The following is a 13,840-nucleotide window of genomic DNA, read 5'->3' on the forward strand; positions in this document are numbered from 1 at the left end:
AGGCTAGGAGACTGAAATTCAATGGTAGGAGGTATACATTTGGTGTGCTTAGTCATAAAAAATAGAACCTTACAACAAAATGAGGGAAAATGCTCAGGGCAAATGAAGCTAGAAAACAAGAAAGTGTTGTTGACCTTATCAGACAAAATAGACTTGAAAACAAATCCTGTGAGAATTACTTCGTACTGATTAGGGCAACAATATATGGGAGAACAATACAATTTCACACACAGGTGCCCAAGTTTTACATAGCAAATATTACTTATTTTAAAACCATAGGTTAGCACTAGGTATTATAGTACTCTTGCCATCATCCTTAACCCGTAATCCCTACTGAAATTTAAAAGTATTAAATGACATTACAGGTAAAATATCCTTAAAAGACATCTGTAGAATATCATATAAAAAGATAATCATGACATCATGAATAATGTCCTAAAGAATTTGTAATAGATGGAACAAATTTCACCATAATATTTGCCATATGTTAGAAAACTATAGTTACTATTTCATTAAGCAGGAGAAAATTCCAATGCATAAAAAGTTCAGTAAGTCAGGGATGTATACTTTATCCACTCTATTTTCAATGTAGTACCAGAAGCTAAGCTAGAAGTAAAACACAAAGGAATGAACAAAATATACAGATAAGAACAGAAGTCAAAGTACCATATTTTCAGTTGTAACAATTCCATCAATAAGAGAACTGAAAGGGTTTACCAGAAAATGTTATAAAAGACTTTTATCTAAGTTACAGGATAGAAAATTAAAATAAGTTCCCCATATACTAATGATAAAAGACTGAGAAACGTATCAGAGAAATTGGTCTATTCACAATTGCCTCAAGAAAATAAATCAGAAAATCTAATCAAGTGTGGTGGCTTGAAAAGGACGTTCCCTGAATCCAAAACCCCTTAATGTTAAAGGTCATGGAGAGATCAGAGAAAGAAGGAACATCCCTAAAATAATAAAGGCAATATACAGCAAACCAACAGCCAACATCAAACTAAATGGAGAGAAACTAAAAGCAATTCCACTAAAGTCGGGAAAAAGACAAAGTTGTACTCTTTCTTCATATGAATTCAATATAGTTTTTGAAGTTCTAGCCACAGAATAATACAGGAAATGAAGACCAAGGGGAGACAAATTGGAAAGGAAGAAGACAAACATTTGCTATTTGCTGATGATATTATAAGTATATAAATGACCAAAAAATGTACGAGGGGATTGCAGCTGAGCCACGGCTCTGAGGAGCGTGAACCGTGGCCATGAAGGAAGAGAAAGATCACAGGCCTAAGGAGAAGCGAGTGACCCTGTTAACGCCTCAGGGTGCCACAGGCGGCAGCGTGGGAGCTACTGCCGAAGGCGCCAGAGGGGAAGATAGGCACGATCACAACAGAGACAGGAAAGACGCTTTGAGCAAGGTGGTAATTCGAAGATTGCCTCCCACTTTGACCAAGGAGCAGCTTCAGGAACATCTTCAACCTATGCCTGAGCATGATTATTTTGAGTTTTTTGCTAATGATACTAGTCTGTATCCTCATATGTTTGCCAGAGCATATATCAACTTTAAAAACCAAGAAGACATCCTTTTATTCAGGGACCGATTTGATGGCTATGTATTCCTTGACAATAAAGGTCAGGAATATCATGCTATAGTAGAATTCGCACCGTTTCAAAAAGCTGCGAAAAAGAGGATTAAGAAAAGAGATACAAAAGTTGGGACTATCGATGATGATCCAGAATACAGAAAATTTTTGGAGACTTATGCCACAGATAATGAAAAAATGACATCTACTCCAGAGACACTGCTGGAAGAAATAGAAGCCAAAAATCGAGAATTAATAGCTAAAAGGACAACCCCACTTTTGAGCTTCCTGAAGAACAAGCAGAGAATGAGAGAAGAAAAGAGGGAAGAAAGGAGGAGACGCGAAATAGAAAGGAAAAGACAAAGAGAAGAAGAGAGAAGAAAATGGAAAGAAGAGGAGAAACGAAAAAGAAAAGATATAGAAAAGCTAAAGAAGATAGAAAGAGTTCCAGAAAGAGAAAAAATAAAGGATGAACCAAAGATTAAGCTGCTCAAGAAACCAGAAAAAGGAGATGAAAAAGAACTTGATAAAAGAGACAAAGCAAAGAGACCAGACAAAGAGAATCTGACTGAAGAAAGAGCCAGTGGGCAAAGTTGTACTCTGCCCAGGCGTTCTGATGTTGAACTGAAGGATGAAAAGCCAAAGAGGCTTGATGATGAGAGTATCAGAGATTACAGAGACAGGGATCGGGATTATGAAAGAGATCAGGAGTGCATGATGCGAGAACGAGAGGCTGCTGAAGCGGCAGGAAGAAGAACGCCGCAGGCAGCAGCAGAAGGAGCGCTATGAGAAAGAGAAGGCTTTCAAACGAAAGGAAGAGGAAATGAGGAGAGAGAAAGAAGCATTTCGAGATAAAGGAAAGAAGAGTGAGAATCCAGAATCAATATGTGCCTCAGACAAAATTGAAAAGAAAGATGAAGTGATTAAGAGAGACTGCATAAGGAACAAGGATCGTCCAGCAATGCAGCTTTACCAACCAGGAGCTCGAAGCCGAAGTCGACTCTGTCCCCCTGATGACAAGCCTGGAGACTCACCAGTGGACAAAAAGCAGGAAAGTGGTATTAGCCATAGAAAAGAAGGAGGAGAGGAGTGAGAAGTCCCGATGGCCATAGGTGTCCTGACTGTCCAGGCAGCCAAAGAGCACGTATTATGCTATCCAGAAGTGCCTTCAGGGCAAAGGAACAGAGAACAAGAAAACGGGTCGCTGTGCTGGTGGGGTGCACTGCAGAGGAGTGTAGTGTGTCTAAGCAGGAATAAGATTGCAGGCTCAGAATCAGAAGAACAATTTCATTGTCTTTTGCAGTTTTCACAATTTTAATGTCTCAGAAAAAGAAGGTAGGAAGAGCATTGCAAGTGAAAAATGTCAAGTAAGGACTTAACTTTGACAAGCCAAAAAGGAGCAGGGTCGAAAATCAACAGGTGTTCTAAATCCTGGCTTGGAGTGTCTTAGTTGGAATGGAGCAGAAGCACACTAAGTCTTGTTGGGCTCTAACTATTTTGCATTGTTGGTGATAACCATTGACTTGGTAGTGTAGAAGCAACAAGCATGTAATTATAGCACAAGTAGAGTGCAGGATAGAACAAATTACGGCTGATGGAAAAGATTAATAGTCACCTTACATCTATATCCTGTGTCTGAAGTTTTTGTAATTATAGCTTGTTTTGTTTACTTCTGTGAAAGTAGCATCAAAAAATATTTGTAAATGTCTTATTTTGCCTTTAGCATTTTTTCTATTAATAGGTAAAGTGTAATCCTTGTTTAGTTGCTGACAATCTAGTGTTTGTTTTATCTTAGGTGTGATGACTTAAGTGCATACCCTCTCCAGGACGGAAACTACGCCAATATCTGTTCCTGTTAAATGGCAGCTTTCAGTCATAGCTTGTTTTGTATTGCTGTCAATAAATTTTGAATTCACTCAAAAAAATGTACGAGGGAACTACTACAACTGATAAACACCTCCAGTCATCCTATATACAGATGATAAACAGGCTGAGGAAGAAATAATAGAAACAATAACTTCACAATAGACACAAAGAGCATAAAATATCTTGTGGTAACTCTAACCAAACATGTGAAAGACCTGTATGACAAGAACTTCAAGTCTTTAAAGATAGAAATTCTAGAAGATATCGAAAAATGGGAAGATCTCCCATGCTCTTATATGGTGGGATCAACATAGTAAAAGGGCATTCATATCAAAATAAATCTACAAATTTAATGCAATCCCCATCAGAATTCCAGCACAATTCTTCAGAGACCTTGAAAGAACAACACTCAACTTCATATGGAAAAACAAAAAACACAGGATAGCCAAAACAATCCTGTAAATTAAAGGATCATCTTGGGGCATCACCACCCCTGACGTCAAGCTCTTCTATAGAGCAATAGTAATAAAAACAGCTTGGTATTGTCATAAAACCACACAGGTGGACCAATGTAACCAAATCTAAGACACCGATATCAGTACAAACACTCACAAACACTGAATTTTTGACAAAGAAGCTAAAAATAGAAACTGAAAAAAAGAAAACACATTCAACAAATGTTGCTGGTATAAATGACTGTCAATACATAGAAGAATGCAAATAGATCAGTATCTATTGCCATGTACAGAACTCAAGTACAAATGGGTCAAAGACCTTAATATATATCCATCCACACTGAACTTCATAGAAGAGAAAGTGGGAATAACCCTTGAACACATAGGCACAGGAGACCAGTTTCTAAATAGAACACTAGTAGCATAGACACTGAGAGCAACAATTAAGAAATGGGCCCTCCTGCAACAACGAAGCTTCAGAAAATCAAAGAACACATTCAACAAGACAATACAGCTCCCTCCAGAATGGGAAAACACCTTCACCAACCCCATCCCTGACTGAGGGCTGATCTCTAAAATATAAAAAATAATTCAAGAAACTAGAAATTGAACTACCAAGCAGTCCAATTTAAAAAATGGCATACAGCTCTAAACAGAGAATTCTCAACAGAGCATCTTAATCCTTAGTCATCAGTGAAATGTAAATCAAAACCACTCTGAGATTCCATTTACACCAATCATAATGTCTAAGATCATAAACACTAGTGACAGTTTATGCTGGAGAGGATGTGGAGAAAGTGAAACTCTCCTCCATTGCTAGTGGGAGTGCAAACTTGTACAGCCATTTTGGAAATCAGCATGGCGATTTCTCCAAAAATTAGGGATCAACCTACATCAAGACAAAGCAATATCACTGTTGGACATATACCCAAAGAAGGCAATTCATACCAAAGGACATTGCTCAACTATGTTAATGATGTTAATAGCATCATTATTTGTAATATTCAGATCTTAGAAACAACCTAGATGCCCTCAACTGAAGAATGGATAAGGAAAATGTGGTATATTTAAATACTGGAGTATTGCTCAGTGGTAAGCAACAGTGACAACTTAAAATTTGCAGGCATATGGACATAACAAGAAAAAAAATCCTGTGTGAGGTAACTCAAAACCAGAAAGACAAATATAGTATGTACTCGCTCATAAGTAGAAACCAGACACAAACCTAAAGATACCCAGCCTACAATTCACAATCCCAGAAAAGCTAGATCGCTTTTACAGAAATAGATCAAAGCAGATGCAGAAATACACAACTAACCGTTGTGCCAAGCTCCTAGAATACAATCAAAGTGAAGGACCAGTGATAATATGAACAAAGGAGTCAAGCCCAGGTAGGGGAAACCCCCAGAAACAGCTGACCCACGCTAGTGAGAGATCACTGACACAGGACTACTATAATTTTCAGCATATAACCTTTGTCTGATAACTCATGAAATCAGATGCAGATATCCACAGCTAACTACTAGACCAAGCTCCTGGTATACACCCAAAGAGAGGGAAGAGTGATAATATGACCAAAGACATCAATACCTTGATTGGGAAACCAACACAAACAGCTGAACCAAACAAGTAGGAGCACAGTGACCCTGGACTGACCGCTGGAGAATCTGCATAGGACCAAAACAGTCCCCCTGAATGCAGGTGACAGTGGCCAGCTTTGGGAATTTTGTGGTCTTACTGGCAGGGGTCCAGGATCTATCCCTAGAGCATGAAAAGGCTTTTCAAGCTCATTTCCTATGGAGAGATACCATGCTCAGCCTACACAAAGGGTGGGTTGTGGCAGGATCTTGGTCAGGTCTCAATGTACTTTGGGGACAGACTTCAGTGGGAGCCCTCACCATGTCTGAGGAGCAGATTGGGGGTTGAAAGGGGGAAGGTGGAGGCAGAAGGAGGAGGGTAGGGAGGGGTACTGGGATTGGTTTATAAAATAAAAAATATAAAACAATAAAGGGATGTCACCTATAATTTTCAGGCATTGCAGTACTTGGTTTCCTATTGGTTGATGTTTTTCAAGGATTAGAAGATATGAACTTATTGGAGAAAATACATCTGTTGGAATTTAAAATGCATCTCAGGAGAGAACGATGCCATACATCGGATCACATGATGCACATTTTATATAATTAGGGGAAAGATGATGGGAAAACAAGGAGGGTAGTGGGGGGACCAGCCTTTTGGGACAGGAGCAACAGAAGAGAAATGAGAGGCAGAGAGGGGGGAGACACAGAGAAAGACTGAGGAGATTGAGGGAGAAGCATACAGACAGAGGGAAAGAGAATGAGAGAAAGATAGAAGGGGGTAGGGTGCCTTTAAAGGGGAACATAATGAATGTGTACAGGTGGTGATGTAACAGGCTGAAGCTGAGGAGGGATCCTGTCAGAAACTCAAGAGCAGGACAGTACAGATACCTGAATACTAACAATGTCACTGGATGTGATTAAAGGTTTCAAAGGACTGGATTAAAGATTAGATGATTCACATGCATCAAGGTCGTCTCACAAGAAACCATAGAAGCAACTTACATGGGCTTGTACAAGTTCAAAGCCTCTGGACTGACAGCCAAGGAGCCTGTATAGAACTGACTTAGGGTCTCTACATATGTCTGACTGTTGTGTATCTTTATATACTGGTGGGACTCCTGGTGGTGGAAATAGGGCCTGACTGTATTGCTTTGATTGACCTTTTGGGAACTTGTTACTCATAATGCATTGCATTGACCAGCCGTAATACAAGAGGAGAAGGGTAGTCTTACCTGAACTTGATATGCCATGCTTTGCTGACACCATTGCTAAGGCCATCCCCTTTCTGAACACAATCAGATTAATTAATTTTAAGTGGGGTGCAGAAGGAGGTGGAATGAAGGAGTGAGATGACAGGAGGGAGGGAAAACTGTGGTCAGGATATAAAATAAATGCATAGATTTAATTAAAAATAATTAAAAACCTTTCTTTTCCTACACTCAGTGACACACTTCTTCCTACAGGGTTGTGTCTCATTAATTTTCTGAAACAGTCCCATCATGTAGAAAACAAGTGTTCATATTTTAGTATCTATTTGGAGAAATTTAACACCCACAAATGATTACTGAGGAGACCAGATACCCTATTGTTGCCAGGATGGTGTGTCATGGAGTAAGCAGTGGCTCTACCCTGATATGCTGTGGTATGTGAGGAAGGGAAGACTTCAATATTACGTTCAAAATGGTGATGAGCCTTGGAGCTGCACACTGGTTGAATGTAGAAAGATAATAGAGAACCAAGTGAAGTCCACAGAATAAATTAAGTCTAGGAATGTTAGCAAAGTTAGATAACTTTCTTGGTATCATGAGCTTGAGCCCCAAAATTCAGTTAACAGGACAAGTGAGTAGGTGATTGTAGTCCAAGAACTCAAGACAGAAATTCAGAATAAGAAGGACTTCAAGGTCATCCCTGACTATACAGAATGTTCAAGGCCAGCCTAAACTATATCTCACCTTGCCTTAAAAACATCACTGAGCCTTCACAAACACATATATTAAGTATGAAACTCACCGTTTCCTTTGAGGAACCATTCAAAATAAGTTGTCAGTGAATCTGTATTCTTGACAAGGTTGGTATTACACCAGAAAAAGTAACCAGACACAAGAACATCTCTGGGATTTCTGATGACATATATCACCTTAAATGGAAAAACATATACATAAAGTCAGCATGGTCATTCCCCACATTTTAACTAGTACAAGTTATATAAAAAGTCCGTCAAATGTCCATGAGGTTTCTGAAACCATTTATTATTCCATTTGGACAAAATAAATATGTAAATACAAAATATTTACACTCAGAATCCTTTTATACAATTTTGCTTGGTTTACAAATATGGGACAGAATTAGATTAAGTTCATTAATAGTGTAATAACAATTATAACAAAAATCAAAGATTGATTCTATACTAGTAAAGATCAATATCTTAGAGAGTAAGAGACGATGAATCTGCTGTGAAAGAACACCTTATTTACACAGAGTGGTGTGCAATATGGCAAGCCCATTGGTTTCTGTAAGTGTAACTCTTATATATAACTCTCAAAAGAAGAACATTGCAGAGGATAAGGCCAGCATATCATTGCCAAATGGTGAACAGCAAGTTGTTCAGGCAATGAAGACATGGAGAGCCAGAGGGATTGACATCCCATGTAAAAAACATAGGTATGGGTTATACAATGTTAAATGCTCACCCCTGAAAATCATAATACAAGTAACCTTGTACAGACTAAGCAAGTTGTATTTTAATATGAAGAAATATGTAGATGCAAGTGCAGGGAACAGCATTTAATGAAAGAAGAGACCATAAATTTGAAAGAGACAAAGGAGGGGGATATGGGTAGCCTAGGAGGGAGGAAGAGAAAGGGTAAATGATGTTTGTAATTATAATCTCAAAAAAATTAAATAAATAAATTGAATATAAATAATAATTTTAATGAAATAAGATCTACATTTTGTACCAATGCTCTTTGTGACATTATTTTAGAATTCATGTTCTTAGGCCTCAATTTCTAGAGACAAGAGTTTGCCAAACCCAGATAAGACAGAAATATAGGACACCACTTGATTGTGATATTTTCAAGAGAGATAATTTCTCTAAGTTTACCTTTGTAGTTTAAGCATAAAATAATTTTAGGTTCTGTGGTGGAGTAATTTCCAGAGAACTTTCTTAATAACAATATGCTATAATAGATCAAAAACTGGATGCCTCTGATCCCCTCTGTGTATCTTCTTTCAGTGACATGAGTGACTCTTGTGGCAAATGTTCTCAATAGACAGCCAGACACTGCAAGTCAGAGTGGGTACAGATGAGCCGTGTCCTTTGAGCAATGTCCATGTCTAAACCATTGGTGCCTGCTCTGGATGGTTCCCCTATGAGCAAGTCTGCCTTGGGTGATTCAACCAATAGGCATGCTGTTTATGTAAAACCAATATTATCTAGTTGTCTTTGATGACATTAAAAGAGTAGTATTCACTGTTCATGAAGTTTTTAACTCTCCTTGAATTGTATATATAGTTTCTTGAATGCTCTAGTTATTTAAATTCATCTCATATATCAGGCCAGGATCACCTTGTGGTAGTTGACACACCAGAATTATCTAGTCATGAAAATCCCAGATTCCCTCCCACAACCTACATAATCAGAGTGAACTTTGGGCAGAACTCTAGGACCCATCCTAGTAGAATAAGTTCAATGATTTCTCAACCACTGGACACTGACCTTGGCCTTGGAACGGAAGAAAGACCTGGGGAAAAGATGGAAGGGGAGGTGTGAGCTCATCAGATGTGGTCCTTCCTTATTGGTTAGGTTTTGATACCCTGATTTGGTTTCTATCCAGGGTGAGCGATCCCAGATTGGCACAGATTGCACACACTCTGGATTCCCCTTGTTCTGAATCAAGCAGACAGTCTCAATCAGCCAGTTAGTTCCTAAACAAGAAGGAAAATATATGGTAACTCACGTCAACAGTACTTGTGAAGAAGCCCCAAGTGGAATAGATACCCATACAATTTCTGGTGCAGCTTCTTTCAAGCATACAAACATGTGGTGTCCACAATGTTCACATACTGTAAGTACAGAACATATTCATCCAGTAAATTCCCAATGCTTAAACTGGAAATCTGAGAGTCTATACTCAATAAACTTCACCTGCCTATTGAACATCCTTCCATCCTAGGCCACCATCTTTCTACATTCTCGTGTAGGGAATTTGACTATCTCATATATTTGCAAGCATGGCAGTCATGGCTTCTGCCCTTCAGACTGGCTCATTTTATTAAATAAAATGCTGTGGAAACACTTCTGTGAGGCCATGAATGCATGAGTATTGCTTCTCTTTAAGGTCAATAAATCCTGTTGAGTCTGGTTACCACACACACTGTTTGTGATAAATGAGCATCTCTTTACATGCTCATTTGTCAAAAGATATTTCCCTAGCTTCTTCTTTACACTTAATGTATGAATCTTTTTCATGCATTTCAATTCCCTTGGCTTTTTCATGTTACTGGACATTTGATGTCAGCAATGTGACAATATATTGTTCATAACTTAATAAAGCTTGACTGGGAATCAGAAAATAAATATGCCACACTAGTTAGCCACAGATGCCAGGAAGCAGAGGTACACAACTTTAATTCAAGGACCCATGAGACAGGGGTAAATGGATCTCTGTGAGTCCAAGAACACCCTGTGTGACACTGGAATGAAACAGTCTAAAAGAGTAACAGATCTCACAACTTTAAAACCAGCACTAGGGAGTTATATAAGGAAAAAGCAAAGGGTCTCATGAGAGATTCAGTTTCCTGTCCAAGACAGGATCTTCATTTCAGCCTTAGTAGAGGTAAGAGATACTGGCTGAATGCTTTGCTTTTCTGATCTTCATCTTGAACCTTAATATCTGTCTCTGGGATTCATGCTACACAACAACCTAATACTTACCTAATATTCAGTGTTTTTGTCATCTATCTAACAGCTCTTCCACAAAACACCCATGATGCCTCTTTTTGGTTCCTTGTATTTTAAGACCCTTTCCACTACCTGGACAAGGTTGGTGGTAGTTCTTCTACCTGACAGTGTCCTTTCCTCCACATATTATTTCATCCAAACTATTTCTCTTGATGTTATTTCTTCTGTTTATTCTCATCATCCTCTCTCTTCTACTCTCCCTTCCACACAGAGACACAAAAATGTCAGAGTTTCCTTTGGATTCACTGCCATTGCTAATTTGTCTTAACTTATCATTCACCAACACAGACCAGTCTAGACATCTTAGTTTGATTGGATATGCACTCTCACACAGTTCTCCATGCTCACAAAACATTTTAAACATCAGATATAGAAAGCACTCCATTCATCACTCAAATCAATGAAGATCTAAGTGTTAAGCTTCCTCATACAGTGTAGGATCACTTTTATTAATGGTCCTTACCTGATTTGGGGTAAGTCAGTATGATAGTGTCTTCATCTCTGATCACAAACTTGTCACGAATTTCTCCAATTATTTCTTTTTGATAGTCTATAGCAGGGAAAGGTATTCCCTCAAACCAAATGTAGTCTGACATGTCAAAGAGGTATTTCTTGATGTGGTTAGGATTCCAGCTCTAGTTAACTGTTCAGCTTATAGCAAATCTTAAGGGGTAAAGCAGTCAAAAGAAATCATTAACACTACATATTCTGTTGTAAAACTAACAAGTGATAGGGAGAAATAGATTTTGAAACAACCAGTCAAAGGTTACTGCATTAGGCAACTGTGAACTCATTCCATATCATTCTACAATATTTGCCAGCCTGAATTTATGAACTCACACTAGAAACTCAGTAACAAGTCCTAGGACATAGAAATGGGGCATAATTTAAAATGTTTTCTAATGCAACTTAGCCTTCAGAATGGTTGGAAATGTGCATCAAATAGCAGTGATAATGTGAAAATTTAAACGTGCAATTATTTTATAATAGTGCTTGTTTTTGAGATCATAGGGATTTAGGTGTACTGTATCCCTCCCACCCATTCTCTACCCTTCCAGGGTCTTCCTCTCTTTTACACATATTTACGTTATCATCTTTAATTTTAGTTGTTTCCTGAATATGATCATATATACATATAACTTACAGAGTCCATTTATATCTGTGTGCATTTGAATGTATTCTTAGCTGAGCACTGTGATTGCACAACCAATATGTGATTTCCCCCCTAAGGTAGATGACTCTTTGTCTTTTGGGCCCCATTGCCTTGATATATTTCTTCATGTAGGGGTAAGACTATGTACAACTTACCCAGCCCTATAAGTGACATTTTGCTGATTAGGCAGTGTAAATACAGTATTGCAAGTTATTAGGTGCATTTCCCTGTCATATCTATACTATTAACAGGGATCCTGTGCCTCCGGGGACTTTCTGTCTGCTCCTCTTTGTTTTTCCCAAGCCTTCTGTTGAAGGGATTCATAGCCAATATATCAGTCAGGGTTGGGGATGATTCAGCCAATTTTTCTCTGAATTTTGACCAGTTGTGGGACTTTGTCATAGTCTCCAGATTATGTGAAAAGTACTTTCGTTTCTTATAAATTTTATTTAAATTGAAGCAATCTCATTTTACACATTACTACCAGTTCCCTCTTTCTTCCATGCTCACATGCTCCCCACCTACCCCCATCCCATCCACCATCTGCTCCCCAGTGAGGCTGAGGCCTTCCATGAGGGATCATAAAAAGCTGTCAAGTCATTTGGGGCAGGGCCTAGCCCCCCCTCCCCCAAGTATATAGGCTGCGATAATATCCCTCCATTAGGAATGGGCTCCCAAAGTCTTTCTGTACCCTACAGATACATCCTGGTTCTATTGCCAGAGGCTCCATAGACTTCCCAGTGCTCACAGCTGATGCCCACATTCAGGGGGCCTGGTTAAGCCCTATATTGGTTCCCTAGCTGTCAGACTGGGGCCCGAGAGTTCCTGCTTGATCAGGTGATCTGTTACTGTGGATTTAGCCAGCATGGACTTGACCCCTTTGTTTGTCACTTTTCCCTCTCTACAACTGGATTCCAGGTGTTCAGCTCAGTGCTTAGCTGTGGATCTCTGCCTCTGCTCTATGATGACACTTAAAGTGTCATCATTCTCATTATAGCAGAAGGTCATTTAAGGTAGGCTCTGCACTATTGCTTAGATGCCTAGTTGGGGTCATCCTTGTGGATCTCTGTAAAATTCCCTAGTGCACCATTACTCTTTAAACCTATAATGGCTTCCTCTATTGATGTGTCTCTTTTCTTGCTCTCCTCTTTTCATCACCTGACTAAATCTTCCTAATCCGACAAGTTCTTCTCCCTCCCCCCTCCTCTTTTCCCCTCCTATTTCTTTTACCTTCCTTTCCCTCCCACCATGTTCCCAATTTGTTCAGGAGCACTTGTCCCTTTCCCCTTCACTGAGGAGAGAGTGTGTGTCACTCTTACCATCTTTCTTTCCTAGCTTCTCTGGAGGTGTGTATTGTAGTCTGCTCATCCATTGCATCCTTTCTTTTTCCTTTTTTTTATTAGAAAGAAAATTATTTACATGTCAATCCCAGGTCCCTCTCTCTCCTCTCCTTCCCTGCCCCCCCCAACTAATGCCCTACCCATGCCATACCCTTTCTGCTCCCCAGGGAGGCTGAAGCCTTACATAGAGGGTCTACAAAGTCTGTCATATCCTTTGGGATAGGGCCTAGGCCAACCCCCTTGTGTCTAGGCTCAGGGAGTATTCCTCCATGTGGGATGGCCTTCCACAGTCCATTCCTATGCTAGGAATAAGTACTGATCCACTACAAGAGGCCCCATAGATTTCCAAGATCTCCTCACTGACACCCACAATCAGGGGGTCTGGGTCAGTCCTATGCTGGTTTCCCAGATATCAGTCTGGTGACCAGGAGTTTTCCCTTGTTCAAGTCAGCTGTTTCTGTGGGTTTCACCAGCCTGGTATGGACCCTTTTGCTCACAAGTCCTCCTTCTCTGCAACTGGATTTCAGTTCAGTTCAAGGTTTAGCTGTGGGTGTCAGCTTCTACTTCCCCCAGCTGCTGGATGAAGGCTATACAATGGCATATGAATTAGTCATCAATCTCATTATCAGAAGAGGGCATTTAAGGTAGCCTCTCCTCTGTTGCTTAGATTGTTAGTTGGTGTCATCTTTGTAGCTCTCCAGACATTTCCCTAGTGCCTGATTTCTCTTTGAACTTATAATGTCTCCCTCTATTATATTATCTCTTATCCTATTCTCTTCTGTTCTTCCCCCAACTCAACCTCCCTGTCCCATCATGTCCTCCTCACCCCTCCTCTTCTCCCCTTCTCATTCTCCTAGTTCCCTCTCCCCTCCCACCATCCTCCCTGTTTGCTCCGGA

At 39.6% G+C, this 13,840-nt stretch overlaps 2 protein-coding genes across 3 annotated transcripts in view; one reads left to right on the forward strand and one right to left on the reverse strand.

Moving 5' to 3' along the window:
- The window catches only part of LOC100751331 (bile salt sulfotransferase 1), a 28,465-nt gene extending 17,419 nt beyond the window's left edge, over nt 1-11,046 (reverse strand). For both annotated transcript variants that reach the window (XM_027434009.2, XM_027434008.2), the window contains exons 1-3: nt 10,914-11,046; nt 9,206-9,414; nt 7,498-7,624 (exon numbers count right to left, since the gene is read on the reverse strand). In XM_027434009.2, coding sequence (XP_027289810.1) covers nt 7,498-7,624; nt 9,206-9,414; nt 10,914-11,046 — 469 coding nt within the window. The remainder of the gene's footprint in view (nt 1-7,497; nt 7,625-9,205; nt 9,415-10,913) is intronic.
- LOC100752978 (regulator of nonsense transcripts 3B-like) lies at nt 1,230-3,511 on the forward strand. The gene is given in 2 exon segments (XM_035449447.1): nt 1,230-2,321; nt 2,323-3,511. Coding segments are annotated over 2 exon segments (1,413 nt in total). The 5' UTR covers nt 1,230-1,265; the 3' UTR covers nt 2,680-3,511.
- Nucleotides 11,047-13,840: the final 2,794 nt, after the last annotated feature.

Source organism: Cricetulus griseus, chromosome 9 (genome assembly GCF_003668045.3).
Source record: "Cricetulus griseus strain 17A/GY chromosome 9, alternate assembly CriGri-PICRH-1.0, whole genome shotgun sequence".
Classification (NCBI taxonomy): Eukaryota; Metazoa; Chordata; class Mammalia; order Rodentia; family Cricetidae; genus Cricetulus; species Cricetulus griseus.